General features: G+C 39.2%; 1 protein-coding gene across 2 annotated transcripts in view; it reads right to left on the bottom strand.

Annotated features, from left to right (window-relative positions):
- PLA2G4A (phospholipase A2 group IVA) overlaps nt 1-22,005 on the bottom strand; it is an 83,306-nt gene that overhangs the window by 27,765 nt on the left and 33,536 nt on the right. For both annotated transcript variants that reach the window (XM_080406453.1, XM_080406454.1), the window contains 4 exons: nt 15,653-15,801; nt 12,901-13,014; nt 9,705-9,742; nt 7,387-7,528 (listed from right to left, as the gene is read on the bottom strand). In XM_080406453.1, coding sequence (XP_080262579.1) covers nt 7,387-7,528; nt 9,705-9,742; nt 12,901-13,014; nt 15,653-15,801 — 443 coding nt within the window. The remainder of the gene's footprint in view (nt 1-7,386; nt 7,529-9,704; nt 9,743-12,900; nt 13,015-15,652; nt 15,802-22,005) is intronic.

The following is a 22,005-nucleotide window of genomic DNA, read 5'->3' as shown; positions in this document are numbered from 1 at the left end:
TAGCAACCAGGAGGTGCAAACAGATGGCATGTAACAAAGCACCCGGCATACAGGGATATAAAGGGAAGCTAATGTGCCTAATTCCCATGCAGGCAAGAAGGAAGATGTGACTGATGCAACACAAGGGCAGAAGAAAGCAGGAATTCCCAGGAGAGGGGGAGCTGCAAGCTTGCTGCTTCTGGCAGTGAGAGAAATCCCCCCTTCCACCTGCAGTCCTTCACCTCAGTTCAGAGCCCTGGTGACAGAAGAGGAACAAATGCTGTCAGGGAGGATTTTGGACCAGATATCACAGTTTACTGGATAAGAAACAGTGATATAAAATGACACATGACAGTAGCTGACGACTCCCTCTTCTATGGGACCCAGGCCAACCGGCCAGTCAGACTGATTGTTTAAGGGGGGTTTGCTGCTTGCCCAGACTCCAAGTGCATGAAGACATGGAGAAATGGCTGAATATCACCTGGCCTTCTAGATGCTACTCCTTGCTGCTCATCCATGTGGGCAACAGTGATACGAGCAAGGGAGACCCTGAGTAGATGAGAGGTGCTTTGCCCCTTTCTTGGAACAAGAATGAGGGGCACAGGCAGCTGAGACTGTAGCCTGTGAACTTGATCTTTCTAGTCCAGAAGAGGAATGGCTCAAGAAGATGCTGTCATGCTCAGGTGGTGTCACTAGTGAGACTCCTGGCTTCTTGACCACGAAGCCTTGCTTGCTGATGAAGATGGTCCATGCAAATATGAAGAATCCAGCTGACTAACAAAGTGAGGAACACCTTCATGAACACACTTGCTAATGAGGAAGACTTCACACTAACTTCACCAACAGGGTAAGTGAACAAAGGGCGCAAATGTTGCAAATGCATGGGACAATGTTCGTAGTGAGACCTGCATGTTTCTGCTCAAAAGGAAGAGTGTTCAGAGGCTTACCTCAAATGTCTCTATATTAATGCACAGAGACATCAAACAAAAAAAAAAATTGGAAGTTCAAGTGCAGCCACCAAGTCTATGATACAAGCAGAACACCACAGATGTGGTGGGACAGCACGCATGCCTGGCCATGCCATGCCATGGATGGGTAGAGGCTGGGAAGACAGGAGGGGGGGAAAAGGGTGCAAGGGGGCTGTGCTCTACAAGAAAGCAGCTCCTTGATTGCAGAAAATATCGGGATGCAACCAGAGACACATCTTTTGGGAGCTTCTGGGTCATGATCAGAAAGAAAGTAACACTAGGGATGTTGTGGCAGTTTGATTCAGACAGATAACCAAGGGGATGAAGTGGGGTAAGGCTTTCTCTAAAAACCAGAAGTCTCCTCATCTGGCTGTGGTCCTCACAGGGTGGGGATTTTAATCCCCTACTGAAAGGTCAGCATTGTGTAAGCCATCGAGGAAGTTTGTAGGCAGCCTTGGTGACAATTTCCTAATGCAAATGCTGGAGGGGCTGATCAATGCTGTACCTCACCTGCTGTACACTAACAATACAGAACCAGGGGCAAATGTGGCCATTGAGAGCTGCTTGGGCTGCAGTCCTCCCAAAGTAACTGAGTTCAGATCAGACCAAGGCTGGGAAATGAACATTAGAGTTATGACTCTGGAACTCACTAAACTCTGGATTGTTCTGGGACTTGCTAGGCAGAATCCCCCTAATTTTCTCTGATGGCAGTAAACTGAGTGTTGGCAATAGCCTTCCTTCCAGAGACCACCAGGACAAGCCAACCTCCAGAGGTCCCTTCTAAGCAGTATCTCTATGACTCTGTTCTATCATACTTTTTATTCACTGCTGTTTGCTAATAGCACACAATATCTGCGCAGACTCCTCCACTCTAGGTTCCTTACAGGCACAGAAAGGTAATGTCTGACTTTTCCGATTCTTCAGGTCAAGTAGTAAAATACATTTATATAAACACACACACAGATAGTCAAATGCTGTAATTAAGATCCCCCTTAGCTTCCTGCCTACTGAAATAATGTATAGAATTCCAGGTTCAGTTCACTCAAACAGATTTGTGGCACTGCTTCAGACCTTGAAATCTAATCAAAAGGTCTACAACTAGGTGAATAAACCATGTCAGGTCTCAGCATTACTAAGGACCTGCCCCATGATGCCCTGTTACTTAGAACTCTGTTTCCCTGGTATCTGAAGAATTAGAACTTGTTTGAAGAAATCATCGCTTTTAGCAAAATTTCTAAATGAAAACATAGTCAGAATTTATTTATCCATAATTCAAAACAGAGAAGATATTGAATTCAGTTATTAAATAAACTATTTCGTTACAAGACCACAGAAATTTTTAAGACAATCCAAACACCAGCTTTAATCCAAATTGTATCTTTGTAACAGAGCCAAAAGCAGTAAAAGTTACTACTGAGAAAGAGAAGAGAGACAAATAATATTTTGGCCAAGAGTTTAAAAACACATTTTATAATAAAAACATCTGATATTACTACATAGCATGAAGACAGTCTCAAATTTACAACTACCTTGCAAAAACTACAGGAGAGAGAAGAATAATTTAGGTGCACCTATACACCTACTCACCTATCAAGAGATAGCGAAGTGAGCAAAAGCAGACCCAATAACAAATGACACCATATTGAAAATATATGTACAGGGGTTTTATACTTCTTTCCTTCTTACTTCCCAGCCTTCCCAGCCTGCCTTCAAAGTGGTTCCCCTCCACTACATAATTTCCCCAAGTATTTAAAAAGAAGACAAAATAAAATAGGAATTCATTTGCTACCATCATCAAGTATTTTAGACTAAGGAAAGGTCCTATCTGGTTCCCAGTTTCTGAGATGTAGAATTTTCCACTGTTCCATGGTGATAGGGTAGCAACCTCTTGGTTGTTACTAAGCATAAAAAGAATTACACAGTTGTGCCGAAAGCCCCTGTTTGATCAAATGGATAAGTCGTCAAAAATTTCACTGAAACATAATTTAAGGTGCCAATAGATAGGATTAGTTATAAGAAAAGGAATCACATGACTACTGAGCTCAGTTTCCTTCTGCAGACTCCACACTCTAAGCAACGCAACTCCACGCAGACTGAAAACGCAGTCACATGGAAATGACCATGCACAATGACCAAGTAAGTTGAGACATTTCTCGAGGCTTCCATTCCTCAAAACCTGCTTATTCTTGATGCAGTAAGATTATCTGATTATCTTCTTCATAAGTGTTAAGCTTTAGTAATAGAAACCACAGGTATTTACTGGCATCAGCATTCATGATGCACCTCCAGAGATAGCTATCTATCAAAAAAATGACAAAACAAAGGTAATGATTTAGGACATGCCTGTTTTGTTAAGCCAACACCCCAATAACGGAGCAGTTGCTTTGTACAGAAGAACCGTATTACTAATCACAAATTTAATCATGTACGTTAGGCTTTGAAAGCTCTTTATAACCACTACCTAATTAACCTACACAGACAAATCCAAACAGGATGAAGACAGTGGTCTGCAGGTGCAAGCCTGGAAAAAGTATGCAAGAACACTTCCAAAGCACCACTATTCAACAAACCTATTCATCAGTGAGGTGGCATGAGCACAAGGGAAAATCTGAGTTTTCTTCAGGATCCAGAGAAATCCAGAAGGAGGATCAATAAAGAATGTCAAGAAGAGTCACTGGTATCCTGACTGCAAATGCTTGCTGTACACTTAATCTTCACAGGCATTCTGGGAATCATAGGTTCCTATACTGGGGGAGGGTGGGTATACTGAGAGGTAGGGGGAAGTATAGTACCTCTTAATTTCCACTTGATAGCAAAGTATGAAGAGCTGCAATCACTACTTTATTTCCATAAATGAAATTCAAATAAAGAGTTCTAGAGCAGAGAGCAGCAGCTTAAGTTAAGCTTCCCACAGTAAATGAAGTTTTTAAATGATGAAAAAATAACTGAAGAGAAGCACCTACTAGACATTTACATTCATTTATTTCAGCCAGCTGAATACAAGCTGACTTGTAGGCGTAAGTCAGGTGGTGAAGCCTGAGTCCTTTCCTGCTTTGCAGAGTAAGGTAGAGCACATTTCCAAGCAGTTAGGTTTGTCAAAGCAGCTTTTTAGCTGAAAACTGGTTTCCAACACATTTAAGGGCAAAAAACGGTAAAATTTGAAATTATATAAACCCATCTTACAAGCTGTCCTCTAGGATAAACAAGGCAGGGGCAGGGGGGAGTAGCTGCAGAGTACAAAGGGAAAAGAACCAAGAAGCCATCTCACAATCAGGAAAGAATGGAGACTAGGTAGGATCCCAAGGCATGCACACTTCTCCACGTACCCAGGCTGGGGCTGACACACTCCACACTCAGGCACTCTGAACCCCAAGTCCTTTGTACATAACCAGTAAAACCATGGCAGAGGTACCAAACCCATTCAGGCAGATGAGTAAACTCAGATCAAAAGGGTAGAGTGACTCAGAAGAAAGTGGTGTGGTGAGTCAATGGCAAAAATGTGAATTGGATTTGAAAGTGCTGGAGAAAAAAGCCCGTTGCTCCCATCCCTGGCCACAATGCCATGCTCAATTCTATATGGTTGAGCCCACTTTGAACAACCAAAAGGCCATGCCAGCATGGATTTCTTTTTCCTATGGCTGGTCTGCACGGCACAGTGCTGCGGGACTGAAGCTAGCTTTGAACAAACTAGCTTAGACATCACCAAACACCACTGAACAGGATTTAACAACACTACGAAGTGTTTTGTCAATACATCTGTACTGTTTCTAGGATCCACGGGGCACTGTACGATGTGGACAAACTCAGCACCACACAGTTCCACTTCAATCAATAGGCGCCTCATCTCAAGTGCTGACTGCTTAATCACCAAACTGGGCACAAAAATGGAAAGGATTTGGGAAAGAAGATATTTTTTCAGAAAAACAAGCTTTGGACACAGCCACTCAATCATATTTTCCAGTAATCTGGCAAAAAAAAAAAAAAAAAAAAAAAAAACCCAACTAAAATCTATTAAATCTTGTTTTGGCAATGAGTGGAGCAGATGTTTTGAACTAAATGCCCTGGAAACATAGTGCACAAAATCTGGACAAGAATACCTGTGGTGGTTTGCTATGAGGTACAGAGATGATTATTAGGTTTTTTGTCTTCAAATCCAGTCTTAGAGAAGACACTTTCTTTAATTGATTACAGTGTTTCTAGAAAATTGTTTAAAGGAACAAAAATTAACAAAATAAATGGAGCAAAAACACAGGTACAAGAAATCTCATCCTCTGCGTTTTCAGAATGTGCCTCAAGATAAAGGAAATTTGGAAGTACTCACTTCCCCATCCAGGGTTGTATAATTACTTCACTAGTATTACAGTCTTACAGCATTCCTGCAAGGCACATATATTGCTATTCACAGATGAAGAAACTTAGGTGAACTTTGAGTAAGTGACTTGTTTAAGATTAAACAATGACTCGGAGGCAGCTAAGAATGCTCATTATGTCTCCTGACTTCTGATGCTATGTTAAGACTACAGACATCCTATAAATCTTCCTGCTTCTTCCATCTGTAGCAATAAAAGTTAAAATGACATGCTAAAAGGACAAAACTATATTTTAATTTGACAAAAAGGTTTTTCTCATCGCTCGAAGCAGCTAAAAATTCTGATAAGTCAGCTTGGAAATACACACTTGGTGTATGAAAACCGGGAGGATCACATTACCTCAATCCTTCCTAGGGCTGATAAGCCTACAATTAAAAATTACTGTCTGGTCTTGGAAGATGTAATTTAACTGATAAAATTTCAGTATTTCAGACGGCGAGGAATAAGAAGGGAAGATGATGTCAAAAAGAATACGAAATCTACCTAGCATTTACAATAATTCATGCATACATCCCACCTGCACAGAACTGATACTTCAGGCATTGACTATCACTCCAGTTCTAAATGGATCTTGGCAGAGTATCTGCATCCTTTCTGACAAAGATATTCTGCTGCAGAAGGTCAGACCAATGTCACGCTCACAAATAGCTATTCTGATAAGATTTGCATGCGTTAAGATTAAAATAACTGAACCAAAATTTAAAAAACCTTGAAAATGTTCCTTCACAATATGCACAATTCATATCACTACAAATAAAATGTGTACGATGCGTGTCAAATTCTTTCATCTTCTTCAGAAAGCTCACACAAGCACATTTTATTATGCAACAGGGTTTAAAAGTATACAACAGTAACACATTTACCACCTGCTTAAAAAACTTCACAGAAACTAAAAAGTAATTCTTCATTGTTGGTTCCAGTTTCACAAAAGACTGTCACATTTTGCTTATACTAAAAATGTGCAAAAGGAACGTTCATTGCTTGACACGCACACCCCACAGGCACAGTCTTCCTGCCACAAGAACAAGAGAAGAAGCATAACAAGGAGGGGAAAAGCAAGTTAGAAAGAGGAGGATGGAAAAGCTACTACAAAACAAGTGGATCTGTACCAAGTTTACCCTTAATTAACTCAAAATAACGCTGTGTTTTATGAAATCACCATAAAGATCAGCAGGGTTTGGCACCCTTCCTCACTTTGATGTGACCCAAACCACAATCAGTCCATCTAGATCTGTTGGCTTAACTTTCTGACTGAGCACCAGCAAGTCAATGAAAGCTGCAGTTTCCCACATTCTCTAAGCAATAAATTTCATCATCCTAATCCTATAAAATGGGCTAAAGGAAAAGAAGAAAGGAAAGAAAGAAAATAATTTCGAAGATGACTTTAACATTAAAACATCTCACTCCTTGCCTAATCTTTTAGACATGAAGGCCACACAGCCAAGGCCACTTAAAGAGCACAGGCTGGATATCAAGCATGCAAGGGCAGATTCTGCAGTTCAGCGCGTGCCCAGAGCCACCGCATGCTTCTTCTGCGGCAGGTATTTCACACACCCTTTAGGCATTTTTCAGATGACAATCTCAACTCAGAAGCAACACCTCAAAGCAGCATGGAATTCAAAAGCAGAGCAAAATGAAAAGCATGGATTTATCTCCTTTGCCCAATTTTAACCTAGGCACAGCCTGCTAAGGATTAAAACAATAAAGAACCCGATAAAAGTCACAGCAGTATGTTCAGGTGCCAGTGGAAATGAAAAGCTGTGATTTCTATCCTATGATGGCATATAGTATAGTCCTCTTACACATACTGGGCATATCTTATTTAAGTGCAGCTTTATTTTGGCACAGGAATTTGTCTCCTTAAACTTTAATCTATAAATTTAGAGCAAAGAAAAATTATTCTCCTGCCTAAATACTGTATGCGCATAGAGGAAAAAGAGATCTTACTGGTTCTTTCACCTGTCTTTACATTGAACCCTTCTACCTCATATGTCTCATTCATTCTTTTGAGAGACAAATGCATGACTCCAAAGGTGATACTAATCTAGATGTCAATTCTCCAAACTTACATCACGGGAAGTGGTCAAGTTCTTGCTGTTTTCCTCTCCTAGAAATGTTTTCATACTGTGCATGATATTATCTTTTCGCTGCTGCCGAAATTTCTTTTCCTCATCACACAGAGCCATGCTGAACCGGAGATCAGTTGAAGAGCTGTGTAGCAAAACAGACAGACTTTAACAAAAGGCTTAATTCAAAAGAGAATTAAAAATACCACCTAGGGAAATGAGCGGGAGTAAGAGTAAATTCCTCATTAACTTAAATAAGATGAAATAAAATAAAATAAAATAACATAAAATAATGATTGTTCATGCAACATTGTATCTGCTGATTCCATGGAGTGACAGATGCAAGGAACAATGGCACACTGCATCTTTAAGACATGCATTTTATACAGAACCCTCATTCTTCACATACTAGTGAAAACCAAACACAAAATACACAGCTTCTAGTGTTATATTACATGGTCTTAAAATCCTCTAAATTAAAATATAGCAAGTGAGTTCACCACTCACATACAATTATAAATTTAGTCTATAGATTTGAATTTTCTGCTTATCCACTGAACAAAGAACTGCAATGAAAAATTTTCTTACATTCTCACTAACATACACTGTTCTTAAGTTACAGGTTCAAGTTAAGGGAGAAAAGGGTAATTTTGACTCTGTATCCATTCAGTCTTATGATCAAAACCCACATGGATCTCAGCACAAACGGTACTGGCTGGCCACAGGAAAACATCTAAATCTTTTTCTCTAGCTTCTTCCCCCACATCCTCTGATCAAAAAGTACACAAGGTTGCATAAAGACCTCAATACTGTACTTAAATAAAAGCTACAATTTCAGCTCCCACTTCTCATCTCATGGATATGAGACAAACAATTTGAACTGTCATCTCTTTTGGACTAGTTAACTCACCGAGCCTGTACATCATTCAAAGCGTTTGAACTACAGTAGTTTCCAGCAGCACTGCCTCTAGCAGAGAGCAGCAAGAAGAGTGTACAAGCTCGTCCCAGTATCTGCATCATTGAAATTTCCATATTTAAGAAAATGAGTTAAAAATATTTGTGAATGCTTTGACACATTAGTTGCAAGGCAGCATTTTTAAGAGTCCTTTATGAAAAAATAAATGGTGAAATGGATCTATTTAAGCACAGATAGTAATTCCTCGGTTTTTCAAAAAACTATTATGTAAAATAATAATGGGATTAAGTAAAATGGGGGAAAAGATGACCTACAAGTAATGTTCCATGAAGGTATATATGACACCGTGAACAAGAGGTCCACGCAGAATCCAAAATCCATGTGGCCATCCAAGAATAACAGAGCAGAACTTGATCAGATCCTTTTGTTTAACATATTTCAAAGCCTACTGCCTAAGAGCAACAAGACATAGCCAAGCATCTTCAGTTCATTTAATCTCAAAGATATGAAATACTTGTAATGTACGAGCCCTGGAAGACTTGGGGGTGGTCTCAAGGACCACCCAAATATGCATCTTTACTAGTACAAAGCGATGAGCAGAAATTATCCCGGGGGGATATTTGTCAGCCTCCGGAGTCATTATGAAAAAGAGTTCTACATTTGCAGTTACAGTGCTCAGCAATGCTATTTATAGTTACAGACAGAAAAAGACTCATTAAATGCCTTGTTCTCAGTTACTCATTTTTAGACTTAAAAGACATTTTTCTGATAATACTTCAAAGTAATTTTTGGTCTTTCGCCTAGATAGGCTAAGAAAGAGGGAGAAAGACAGGTAGAGAGGAGAGAAAAAAAACAAAGGTAGGAAATCGCTTAGCTTTACACATGGTGAAAACGTGGCCCTACTGAGATCCTCCACCTTTGACTTCAGCACTGCATTGTATTAGCGTTCAAATACATTTCAGGGGCAGCTTTGTAACGAGCATCCATATATGCTGGAAGTTAACATGAGTTGCAAAGTTACCGCAGAAGGTAAAATAATGAGGATAACAGCTGGACCTGATGTCTGTGAGTTTATCAGAGAAAAGGCCCTTGAAAAGGAAAGCACTTAACATGAACCAGGAAGATAAACTCATACATGATGGCCTTGTCCCAGCAAACATTTGGTAAGGGCACACCTTTAGTCCAAGTAATGGTGCTTAAGTCCATGATAGAATTACAATGTGAAAATAACCCTCAATTTTACAATTCCCTGACTTTTCAGTACTTGGTATTTCTATGTTAGAACAAGGAATATTTGTACTTTACCTGAGATGTTTTTAAGAAAATTCTAACAAACAGAGTAATATAAAAAATACCTTTGCTGCTAATACATTTTCCAACTTTAAAAAAAAAAAGGGATACTTACCATACTTCAAGAGACAATTCCAAAGTCATTTCTGTGACCTAAACAAGAAGTATTTAAATATGGTTACACCACTTACAGAGGGAAAAACCTACAAACACACCTCAAAAGAACTACTGCCGTCAGATATTTTTTTAAACTATTTTTTTTTTTAAAAGGAGGACATTTCTGAAATTCATGAATGAGTTTCTAAGGAATATATTTTTTTAAAAGCATACAATGTGATTTTCACTGAAAATGCTGCTAGGTGCTGCTAGGTCCTAACTTTCATTCATCAGATCCCATGGTCTTGGCTTTCTTCCACTGACAATCACTGTTTTACAGTGCTATTCATCTTTGGCCTGAAGGGATCAAATTGTCTTCATACACTTATGACCTTTTGTTTCTACTGCCAGCCACAGTCTATCTGCCAGTTGCTTCCCAGTTCACTGGGTAAACTTCATACTCAACTTGTATCTGAAAAAAAGACTTGTAAAGGAATGACTGCTCTGTGTCCCACAAGAGCCACCAAGCGCTTTCCACCGTTAAATATGCTTAAATTATCAATTCATGGAAGAGTGATGGTTTACAAGTTTCTGGAAGATCAAGTAAATTAATAAATGTCACTACATAATGATTTCACTTAGACACATAGAACTACCTGACCCATAAGCTACAGGCTGGTCTCCTCTGCCTTTCATAGAGCACTGAAAAGGGGTTGCCTGCAGGCAAGAGGTTAAAAAATGGTGGTTAATGCACAAATTGCATGGTAGGCAAAATCCAAGAGTATGAGGTTGCTAGAACTAAGACAGAATGGACAAGCATTTTCACCTCCCCGAGCTCCCTCATACGCTATGGCCATTGACACACTGGTACAGCCCTGTAGGACTGTAACACTCAGCAGTGTCCTGTTTCACTCTGCCTCTAGCTATAGACGGATTATCTTCCCCGTTTGCGGTATGTGAGCACTACAGACAGAGCCAGGACACCTCAGACTGAATATCTGCTTGACACATACAGAGTACTTAAGGATACAAAAGCCCAAAGCTGCCTCTGGCCTCCCACATCTCGCATACCTGCTGACGGGCCAGGTAAGACCTGGCACTCCACTCCTGCCCTCTGAAATGGGAATTGTAAATGAGGCAGCATATTAACAGGGTGGTGGCAGAAAGAAAAGGCAAAGAAATAACAAAGAGAGAACATGAAGAAACAGAGTGAAGAGTAATTTACGGAAATACTTCAAAGACAGGGTTGCAATTACATTATTCCAGCACCTGATATTACTAATTTAGAAAGCACTTCAGAAACCATGCAGTGATCCAATGGTTGAAAAAAAGTACACAGTATTAAATAAAGCCTTGAACTGAAATGTTCCAATGGGGGAATAGCATGCCACTTTCTATACCATATACAGACTGCCTCAGAATCTCAGGAATACAGGTTGTGTATAAAATTGTCTATACAAGGCTCAACCTGACTTGATGTTCCCTTACTATTTGCTTAAAAATTTCAAAGTGTATTTGGCTTTTTTCACTTTTTTGCCCCCCATGTTCTCTACCAGTTTTGCTGAGTGCTGATGAGAAGTTAAAGCATATCTGTAATGTGATGAGGCCTTATATTATTGGCATGAGCTTTGTAAACTATGTTTTCAAAATTTATTCCTCAGCTCTTTCTCACTACCTCACCTCATGCCTAGCAGAACCAAGCATCTGCAGTCAGCCCACACTCCAGAAGTCCAAGAGTTACAGAAGCACTTAAAGAGAAATAAATATGCAGGAACTTTAAAAAAAAGAAAAAAGAAAAAAATAGGAGGGTATCAAAATTCCAGCTGCCCTAAGGCTATGCCTAATCAAACACTGAATCTTATATATGAGACTCTCCAGTTTCCAGTAAATAGGCCTTGACCAGTTATTTGCTGTAACCACACTTCTAAAGTTATATCACGTGGAGAACAGCAGAGCAGTCAAATCAAGGCCTCTGATCATATAATAAGCCATAGCCCAAAACAGAAATGCAGACAGTATCCATACAATATACATACATATAAAGATAACCAGATGTGATGGATATAAATACAAGTACTGAATTATATTCAGAACGGCCTGTGATATGTTACTCTTACAAATGACAATATTTTAATACATGCAAAACAAGCTCAATTACACACAGATTTGACAAGTTCCAGGAGTTACCGTGCAGGCAGACAATCCCTGCTAGACTGACTCCATCTGTTTTGTGTACATGTTTAAAGACAATAATCCAATTACTGCATTATTGCATATTAACTAGGGCTGTGTTACAAAAAAGCCATTTATTGAAAGCGAAACATGTAATAATAAAAGAATTTCTGTTAGCTTTCTGGAAGCCACAAGCATCAATAGTAATATACTGACCAGCAAACCTGGCATAACCTCTCACGCTTACAAAGACCATTAAACTAAATTGATTGAATCAAGTGGTGCAGAAACTGGTTTAGCAAGTGAAAGTTTGAAACTAGACTTTGAAGGAGGATTCTCTCAGCAGGGACAACTAAGGCATTCAATGGCAGTGTTCCTCTTAATTCTCCTCTCAGAAGGACTGTAAGAAGATAAATACAGTGCCTTTAGGCCAGCACTCTTGTGTTTAACCACGGTCAACAGTGAATACTTAGAAAATGAGCCTCAGAGCAGCATACACAGACAACAATCCTCATCTGAGATAACCAGTCCTGTGCCCCAAAATATTTAGCGATTTCCTGATTGAAAGGCTGTCACCCTTGTCCCCTCCATGATATATTCTAATCTCTTACTGAATTCAAAACTTAGTTCTATCTTAAGAAAACACACACATACGTAGTACTGAGGTAGACCGATGGGATCAGAAATAGTCTCAGATTTCCTTTCATCTAGGAACATCTAATTGTGACCAGTATCATGAGCAGGGCAAATGTTTTCCTTACCCTTCAACAAAATGATTGAGGGGAATACTTGTATAACAGACTCAGTGAGAGTCCTCAGGCCACACCACTTGGCCTTTATAAGCACCATTCTCTATTGATTTGTGAAGCAGCTTTATCTCACCAGAATGCGGCACAGATAAAATTCAGACACTTAATAAAGGACTGAAACGTGGTACACCCTGGTCTACACAATAGTTTAGGTCCCTCGATTCAGGTGCTCTTTTAAGAGCTTTCCATCATATTCAAAGCTGCACCAACAAAGCCATGAATGTTGCAACTTACATCATTGAAAGTTAACTGGACCTCTTTCTTCTCTCCCAGTTTCAGAGAAGATATAGGAAATGTGGATGTGCCAAGAGTCTCATCCATAACGTAGTTGGCATCCATCAAGGTAACCTAGAAAAAATTAACGGGTATTCAAATCTACTTTGATAAATCCCTTTTTTCATTCCATACAGTCTGTGTCTAAAGTTTTTTTAAAAACCCTATATGGAAAAAGAATAGGCCTAACCCAACCCAGTTAACACACCCAATGCCAACAGACATCTTCTTTTAAAACAGGGTAAGCTTATGTATAGTGTCGGTGGCACCTTCAAGACATGCAGTTGGCACGAGTGTGACAGCACCATTTACAAAGGGGTTTTTATCTGAGCAACCTTCTGTCAGTATATCTCACCACCCTTCTAAGCAGACATAATAACTTCACATTATACATATCAAATATACAATTACTTCACATTTCCAGTTGGGAACACTTCTCTATGGAGAAACTTCTATAGTTTTAAATATGACACACCAAAAAACATACAACAACTTTTTAGTGAAGATAGAATCCAGAAATCCTAGCCTTGTATCTACAGACCAAGATTTTTATACCAATGATTTGGCCAAATGTACAGCATTCCGAATTACACAAAGCTTTTCCCTGTAGTCAGCCAGATCTTCAAGTCTCTTCTCATATTCTCCATGTCAGAGCATCTACCTTTTCAAAATGTGATGCTATCCACAGGTGAGTGTGGATACCACAGAACACTTTCAATGCTTTTGCTCTTATCCATGTGGGTCTACATCTAGCAGTTTTTTTCCTCAGTGGCAGCCTTCCAAATTCTCAAGTAAGAAACTCAGAATTTCGAATTACCATTTACATGGTTTCTATTAAATGAGTTCTCTGAACTCATTTGGCTTATGATTTTTTTCCACTCTGTGGAATTGTATCTTCAAAATTATCATATGTTTGCGGCTTGGACTATTTTCTTTTGCATAAACCAAATGGAATCAAGATACAATCACTTGAATAACTAGTTGCTGCATTTGGGTTCCGCCTCTTCTCAGCTATAAAGAATCTTCTTCATCCTGTGCCACGAGCAATGCTTTGAAATGATGAACTGTATTTTAGGACAGAATTCATTATTTTAATGGCATCTACATTCCTTCTGTTTCCTTGCAGAACTTTATCGCTGTAATCCCTGAGGGATGTCTTTGAAAATCAGTAACAGCACAAACTTCTTAATCAGATTTTGGAGAGCTTCTTACACTTCAGAGTGAAAAGTGCACTTGAGATGGAATTAAAGATTTAGATTAAAATAATCTGAGGAGTTGAGAAGACTGCAGAGTCTGTGTAAGCTTGGGAATTCAGAGGTTTTGGGTGGGAAGGTGGTTTCACAGATTTGAATTTGGACGCTGCACTCCACGCAGAATCCAAAGGCTCTGCCAGGCACTGTGTGTGCGTGCAACAATGGGAGCACACAAACATCACCAAACATGGTGAAGAGAATGTCTACCATGAACACATATATGTGTATGTAAATATATGTGTCAGCTAGGTCCATGATTCACCATTATTACATGTTATCACCATCACCAGCTCTTTGCAGGCAATTTTCATGGAGTTTTACAGCATGTGTCTCAGAAATCAACAACAGCCTTTAGTTATTGTAAAGATACATTTCTGAGTTCTATTTATAATCAGTCTTGTTATGTTCTGTTACAGGAGAAAGAGACTTGCAGAACCTGGCAGTATGCTGTGGCCATACTGTGCTGGAAATCAACAGCATGCCAGCTCGTAAAATCCTGTACTTTACAACAACTGAAAAAAAAGGTCCCAAAAACTGAGAAACACCTTACAAAATGTCAGCCAAATTATAAAAGGTGTTCTAATAACTGGGGGTTCTCACCCTGGTGGGCAATGAGGCAGTCACATTACCACAGCAGGAAGTGAACGATCCAGCCCTCCACGTGGTCAAAAATATCTGAGATCATGTAACAGTACAAAATTGATGGCTTGCCAGCATCTAAACTTCTTCATGTAAGAATGCATAAAGATGCAGAGTATAAGAGGTGGTACTGTTCCCAAGAAGACAGCTGGTAAGCCACTGACCGCTGCTTTCAGTGACTTTAATTTATCCTTTAAAAACCCTTGAACCAAGTTTTGTACTCAATAAATTCATACATGACTAGAGAAGTTGCCTAAGTGTAACTACAAGCACAATCTGACCCAGTCTTTATACAGTTCTAGTAAAACCAAGGGACTATATTTTAATTATTACCTGCTATTCCCCAGTTACCATTCCACTCATCTTTTGAGTATCATAAGAGCTACTACAGATCACATCAGTTATTTCAGCTGTAGCTCCTGCAGATCTTACAAATAAGAGAAGCAGGGAATGGGCAGAAACTTGACTTCACCTGCACCTACTGACTGTCCATAATAGCTGAATCAGCGTAGAAAGCAGGGCGAAAATAATTTGTGGCTGATGTAAAGAACAGTATGCTGCTAGCCCTCAGGCATAGTCTGAGAGATGACTCAGAGGCATATCTTATAATGACTCTCAAGGCTACTCCTTGAATAATTCAATTTACACAACACCTCTTGCTTAGCATCATGCCTAAAGGTAAAAGCCAGCCTTTAATGTTCTAAAAAAAGTTGTAATCTTGAGAAAACAGATGCCATACACGTACAAACTACCGTATTTTTAACCTTGCAGACACTGCACCACTTCCGTTTTCCCAGATGCAGCTCAGCCATGCGATTTACCTCAAGAACATTCTCTTGGTTGGGGTCCAAAATGAACTCAAAGGTCTCGTTCCACACAGGATTCACATCGTTATTGAAATGTTTTGTTCTCTTCCTGCAATCAGGTGCAGATGGGATGAACAGCTCCACGTAGGGATCTGGAGTGTCCACTACAGATCAAGAGAGACGTTCAAATTAGGTAAAACTCAGGTTTGGGTTGTAATAATCAATACAAAAGTGAAACCACATATCACCTCATAGTCTATAACAGGAAAATCTTTAACAAATAAATAACAAATATATGAATGATACAATGATAGTAACAATCTCCCAAAAAGAAACAGCCATTATACATATAAGAGCAGAGAAAAAAAGCCTTGAACAAACAGAATGGCACTGGGACTGATGTTTATTGGAAATATGTATACTTCACCAGGCAGTGGCAATTATTTCAGAAAGCTTTTACCCCTTCCTCTCTTTCTAGCCTTTAATTACTTTGGCCTCTGTCACAGAAATAAGTATTACACAAAACCAGCCTTCAGTTAAGGAAAACAAGCAGCTTGGTAGAGTTTTGGATCCTTTTTCACCTTTGTTGGTCTGCCATTCAAGAAAATCAGCCAGGCCGGTTATGTACTGCTACACACAGCATAAGGAGAGCTGCTCAAATCTGAAGCCATTGCAATCACCACAGCTTTTGGAGGTCACCACAGAAACAAGATCTTATTTACACAGTATATTTGAGTAACAACTGCACAGAACACTAACTGAAAATATAGAAACTTATGGCAACTATAGCTAATCAGAATTATCAGTAGGCAAAAAACACACATTGACAAAACTCATCTGATGTGTCTAGTAACAGCCATTCCTGAGAGCAGAGGATGCATTGTTGGCAGCCCTAAAAATCCTACCTTTCCAAACAGCTAAAGCATGTAATTTTTTTCCTGTCCAGTGAGGGGTTTTCTGAACAATGAGATATTTTTTTTCCTGTCAAATTAGGCCAAGGCCAATGTAGCCCTTTACAGATTTCTCTAAAGCATTGCTCAAATCCTTCACAGGAGAGCATGGGAGGTTATTTCTGTGGTTTTGGTGACCATGAGAAGCCACCTGCTCTGCTGTAGTAGAACACACACATTCTTCCAGCGTCCCCTCTGCAAAGTTTGTCCTCTGCTTTAGCAAAACGTTTCCAAGCAAATACAACACCCACCACAAAGAAGAATCCTTTCCTTGAAGATCTCTTTTTGAAAGAGATTAAAACGCATTACTAGGTGAAACATGTCTGAACATTCCTCCTTGTACACACTTCAAGTCTAAAGATAGTTTTTTCAACAAAAAAAAAAGAGCCTCTTGGATTTCAGTACAACATTATCAGTGAGACTGCTGAGGCCCAGAACCACATGGTCATTTCAGCTGGGAGAAGGAGGAAAAGAACAAAACAAAAAAGCTTGATACTTTCAAAAGGGAATCAATCGTCTTTTGGAAAAAAACCAACCCAACAACCAAAAAAAAGGCTTTTTGAAACCACTTAGGAAGTTCTGTCTATGTACCGGGGCAGAATGGAATCCAAACTAAAAGTGTTTGGCCTCCCAGCAATTCTAAGGGGGACTACCTGCCAGAATTAATGCATCTTCTGATGCCATCACCAAAAATAAAGGGAGACTGAACTTACACACAAAGTACTTCAAATATCTCTGGAGATGCAGAATAATACACAAGGCTCGTGGTTTGAATTAAATATTCCTCTAGCTAGAGAAGCTTTAGTGACAGTAAACAAACCTTCTAGACTTTGGTTTACTCAATTAAAATTTTTTATGTAAATATTTGTGATTCAAAGATTTCACTGTGTCAGAATGTCCTTGGACTGCTACAGCATTCCCCAGAACATCTTGAGTTTTACACCATATCTGTGGGGCTTAGCTAATTGCTACGATTTGGCAGGTCACACTGCCTGTATAATTAACAAGCAGCTATTTAAAGTTGGGGATCAGTGTGGAAAGCCTTTAAATAGCAAATCTTTATTAGCTCCTAAGAATCTGTCTGATCTTGTCTCTTCTTTAAAGACAGGGGAACAGGGGGATCAACCCTCAAGTGTTTTTTATATCTGTTTTCTCACTGACAGATGTAACTAATTGCTACGTTTTACTGAAATAATTAGCTCCCCTGAATTACAACACAAAATTGTGCCAGAAATAAGGCCCCTTGAAACAAAACAGCAAAATATCTAGCAAAATCAAAAGTGACAAGATCACATCTGGTCAGTCTGGATGTTGAGCGCTACTTTGGCAATGAACACTACAGACTTGCTCTGCCAAGAGACTGAACTTGTCTACTAAAGCTTGTGGTTTAACCAGAATACTGGTGCTGAACAGTGTTCTGGGCAAAACGTCAATGCCTCCCTTTCCGTTCAGATTTTTATGTGATTATGTGATCAGCCTTAACTATAAGTTACAGAAGTCGAATTTCTGCTTTTAAACACAAGCAGCAAATGGTTTCCTATCTGTATTCAAAATCCTGAAGCATGTGGAAACCCCATCCCGCTGCACAGTTGGCATACAGATACTATTACTAACTTCCTATCAGACAGACTCCAAGTAAGTGTTGAAAAAGAAACTAAACCCAAGGCACAAAACAACTAAACTTAGAAAAATCAGTCTTCGTAACTCAGTACTGCCAAGCCACACCCTCATTCCCTGACTTTATTATCTTTTTTGACCTGAGGCAAAGAGTTAATCATCTGCCCTTTCATGTTTGAAAGTTTATTTTGTGCTATTTTCAATTAAGAAAATGAAAATCTATTATTTTATAACTTCCTTCTTCAGATGAAGAGGAAAAATACTGGAAGACTGTGTGCTCTGATTAAGGTATTGCTATAAGCTATACTATATTAATCAAAATCTTACTCCTCGTTATTGGCAGGGGACCAAAAACTAGCTACCAGCAATCTGGCAAGTAATACGGAAGTATCGACTTAATGTATTTCAAAAATTAAAGTTATCAAAAGCAGATAAAACAGACAGAGTGTGTATCCTTTTGCATGGATGTATTTAAGCCTGTTTGCGGTTTTGCTGGATAATTTGCCAAGTGTGTTTTTTCCAAAAAACTAATCTGAAAATATAAGTGAATATAAGTGAAAAGTTGACCACTGCTGTTACCTGTATTTTGATTTTAAAAGTTTTTTTTTATTATAAAAGGCAGCACCTTTACAAAACAGTTTATGGGTCAACAGGTGGTGTTTTGCAAGTGCAGTCAATACAAGAGAATTATCTGTGTAGAAGTAACACTGTCATACAATTACTTTTCAATTTTAGCAGACTAGTTGAATTACGAACCACAGACTTTTCAAAAGAAGCAAGGTGTACTTCTTCCTCAGGACACTTCTGAAAAAAACCCGAAGTTTCTATACAGCTCAGCTAGGCTCTGTTCTATTCTTTACACAAGCATTCTCACATGACTCCTCCTTGTTGGTTAGCTACCTGCAGTGCATCTCAGCTTCTTATTGTAGGTAAAGTTTTGGAAGGTTTGCAAATGGAAAACTTGGAAGGTTTGCAAATGGACACAGGCACTACCATAAGATAGCAACTGCATGGTATGATTCCATATTCCTCTCTTCTGGCACTCTTTGACTATTTACAGTAAGTGCCTCAATATGTGCATGCAACTAAAAGATCATACTTCATACATAATGGCATAGATATAACACTCCAGAATAGAGGGACCAGACTCCATTAGTATTTCTCAGGAAAAAAATAATATGAAGTGACAACTAAGTACAAGTATGTCTAAAATGCCGCTTTTACACTACAAAATAAAATCAAGTTTCAGCATTGATGTCAATGGAAATAACAGAGGGTCTTGCAACGAACAGCTTAAACTAGATGAATTATAAAGGTAATTAACAAAATGTTCTTAACAATCCCTTGCAAGATTTAAAGCCTTCAGCAAATCTCTAGGGGCTGAAGACAGATATCCAGTAACAAAAGCAGAGTTGGCATCTAAACTTCTCTTTTTAAACACAATGGCTTAAGAAATAGCTGAGAGGTAGGAAGTAAGGATTCATTGACTTCTCTTTGTTTAATTTATCACCTGGTTAAGTAATTGCTATAGAATTCTATCTCTAAATTACATTATGAATCATGAAGTGAAACATACAATGGACAGTAATTAGGATCAATCATTTTCACATTAAAAATGAGCAATGCTTTAAGCAATCTGTCTATTAAAGAAACCTGTAAACTCTTCTATAATGATTGGAAACCATTGGATCTTACATTATTTATTTGGTGAGATGACTGTCATCAGGCCCTCATATTAATATAATTAATATTTCAAATATATATTTCAGTCATTCCAATTTCAATAGCATAACAGACAAACTATAGAAAGCCTGTTCAAATACAAAATGCCAAGGATGAAGCCACTACCATCATCTATTAAAATTTTTCTCATTTGTCCACCAAAAGTTGAAAGAAATGCAAAGTTCTTGAAGTATTCTAAAATCTGGTTTGCTGCAAGAAGACTCTGCACCATAAGAATTTGTCTTTTTTCTGCCACGTGAGCATGTCGTAAACACTTGCAAACATAATGGATGTTAAATACAACTATATCAACTTTAATTTCAATTAATATATGCATCCCCATTATAGAAAGTAAATCTGGATCCAGATTTTTTGGATCCATGATCTCCAGATACCATGTTTATGCAATTACAGGAATATTACAGCAAGGACATGGCAGAACTTCCTTGAAGAACTACGTTAATTTGGTCCATTGTAGTTTTTTTGCCTTGTGGTTAACCAACACCCTCTACCATGAAGTCCAACCCCATTCAGAGAATCCCACTAGGTCCCAATACTTTCCACCATGGTTTTGGCTTACTGCACTACAGTTACTTAAGAGTTACACTAACCAGACTACTTTGTTAGTACGAAGTTACATGCAGCTGAGTGGCTTGACTGATGCCAAGCTAGGAACAGGCATTGCTGGACTACCTCTCTGTCTTCCAAGGGGAGGTAAACTAAAAAATGCCAGCTCTGCCTTGCGCACAAGCGGATCTCGCTGGAGAAGGGAGTGCAGCAGGCTGTGCAGCACACTCACTGCTGTCTAAATTTTACAGAAATTACCAAACCTACCAATTCCCTAGAGAAACCCGAAGCAGGGGGCATGAAGGCATTTCCAACAGGTTGAACGTTAACTAGTATCAATCGCAATAAACCAGCATGGCACAAGTACATGAATCTCTTCCTAAGTAAGAAACACAGTTTTAATGTGTATTCAAAAAGAACAACTCAATTACTTATTATTAAATAATATTTTTTATTAAAATAGTTAATTTTATGGGGCTCAATATGCTTTGCAGTGGCATGGAAATATGATTTGCTCTCTCTGCTTGAGCCAAGTGAAAATGTAATGAATTTTCAAATCATGTTTTTTCCCAGTTTAAAGTGATATTCCAGTTTTTAAAAAGGGAATAAAATAGTATCTATCAATAATCATAAATATCAATAATTGCAAAAAAAAAAGTGTCTCACGAACAACATACTAACAAATATATGAATTATTGGACTTGGCTTACCCTTGCTCTGCTGCATGCTAGTGAAAGGACAGACTAACACAAGGGCCTAAATAAAGATGTCTCCTGGAGAACACAGGCACCAGTAACTGATCACTTAATTCAGTATCAGACAGGCAAGGAGAAACAGACAAAAAGCAGTGCCACAAGGTCCCCCACTGAGCAGCCAGCAACACCCCCTGGCTGTGTGGTGGGACCAAGGGATGGTAAGCAGTCCGACCAGGCTGTGGTGGGACCAAGGGGTGGTAAGCAGTCCGACCAGGCTGCTGGTCCTCGGGGTGCACATCAGCTTGGTGTACCCTCCCTGCCAATTCTCAGGCAACGAACCAGTATGTAGTCTTTGCTGTGGAGGCTGGTGGTGTGATTTTGGAAACCAAGTTCTTCTCCTGCATGAAGAGGTGGAGCCCAGGAATGCCAGGAGCAGAAGTGGTTGTGTCAGGCTGCCACATAAGAAACCATCTTGTTACCCTCGTAGGTAATCTTTGCTTTAAAAACCACCACAGCCACACAATCACAAGCCCTCCATTCAATACCATAAAACTCTGCAGTAGCTAACAACCATAAGGCTCAAGTTTTGATCTCTCTTTTTAGATTTGTTCTGAATTGCCATTTTCAAAGAGGACTGTTGTTGAGTCCACTATGAATTCAGGCCTCCCATTCATATGGAGCAGATACATCTGAGAGTCTTCAAACAGACCAAATTCGCAGGCTAGCAGTAATACAGATGCTAGACCAAGAGTCTGGAAACATGCCAGAAGACCACAGGGAACCTAAAATATCCAAGAGTACACAAAGACATTGCTAG

Source organism: Falco punctatus, assembly GCF_963210335.1.
Source record: "Falco punctatus genome assembly, chromosome: 11".
Lineage (NCBI taxonomy): Eukaryota > Metazoa > Chordata > Aves > Falconiformes > Falconidae > Falco > Falco punctatus.
Note: the sequence above shows the minus strand (reverse complement) of the source record. Positions and strands in the feature narration are given on the sequence as shown.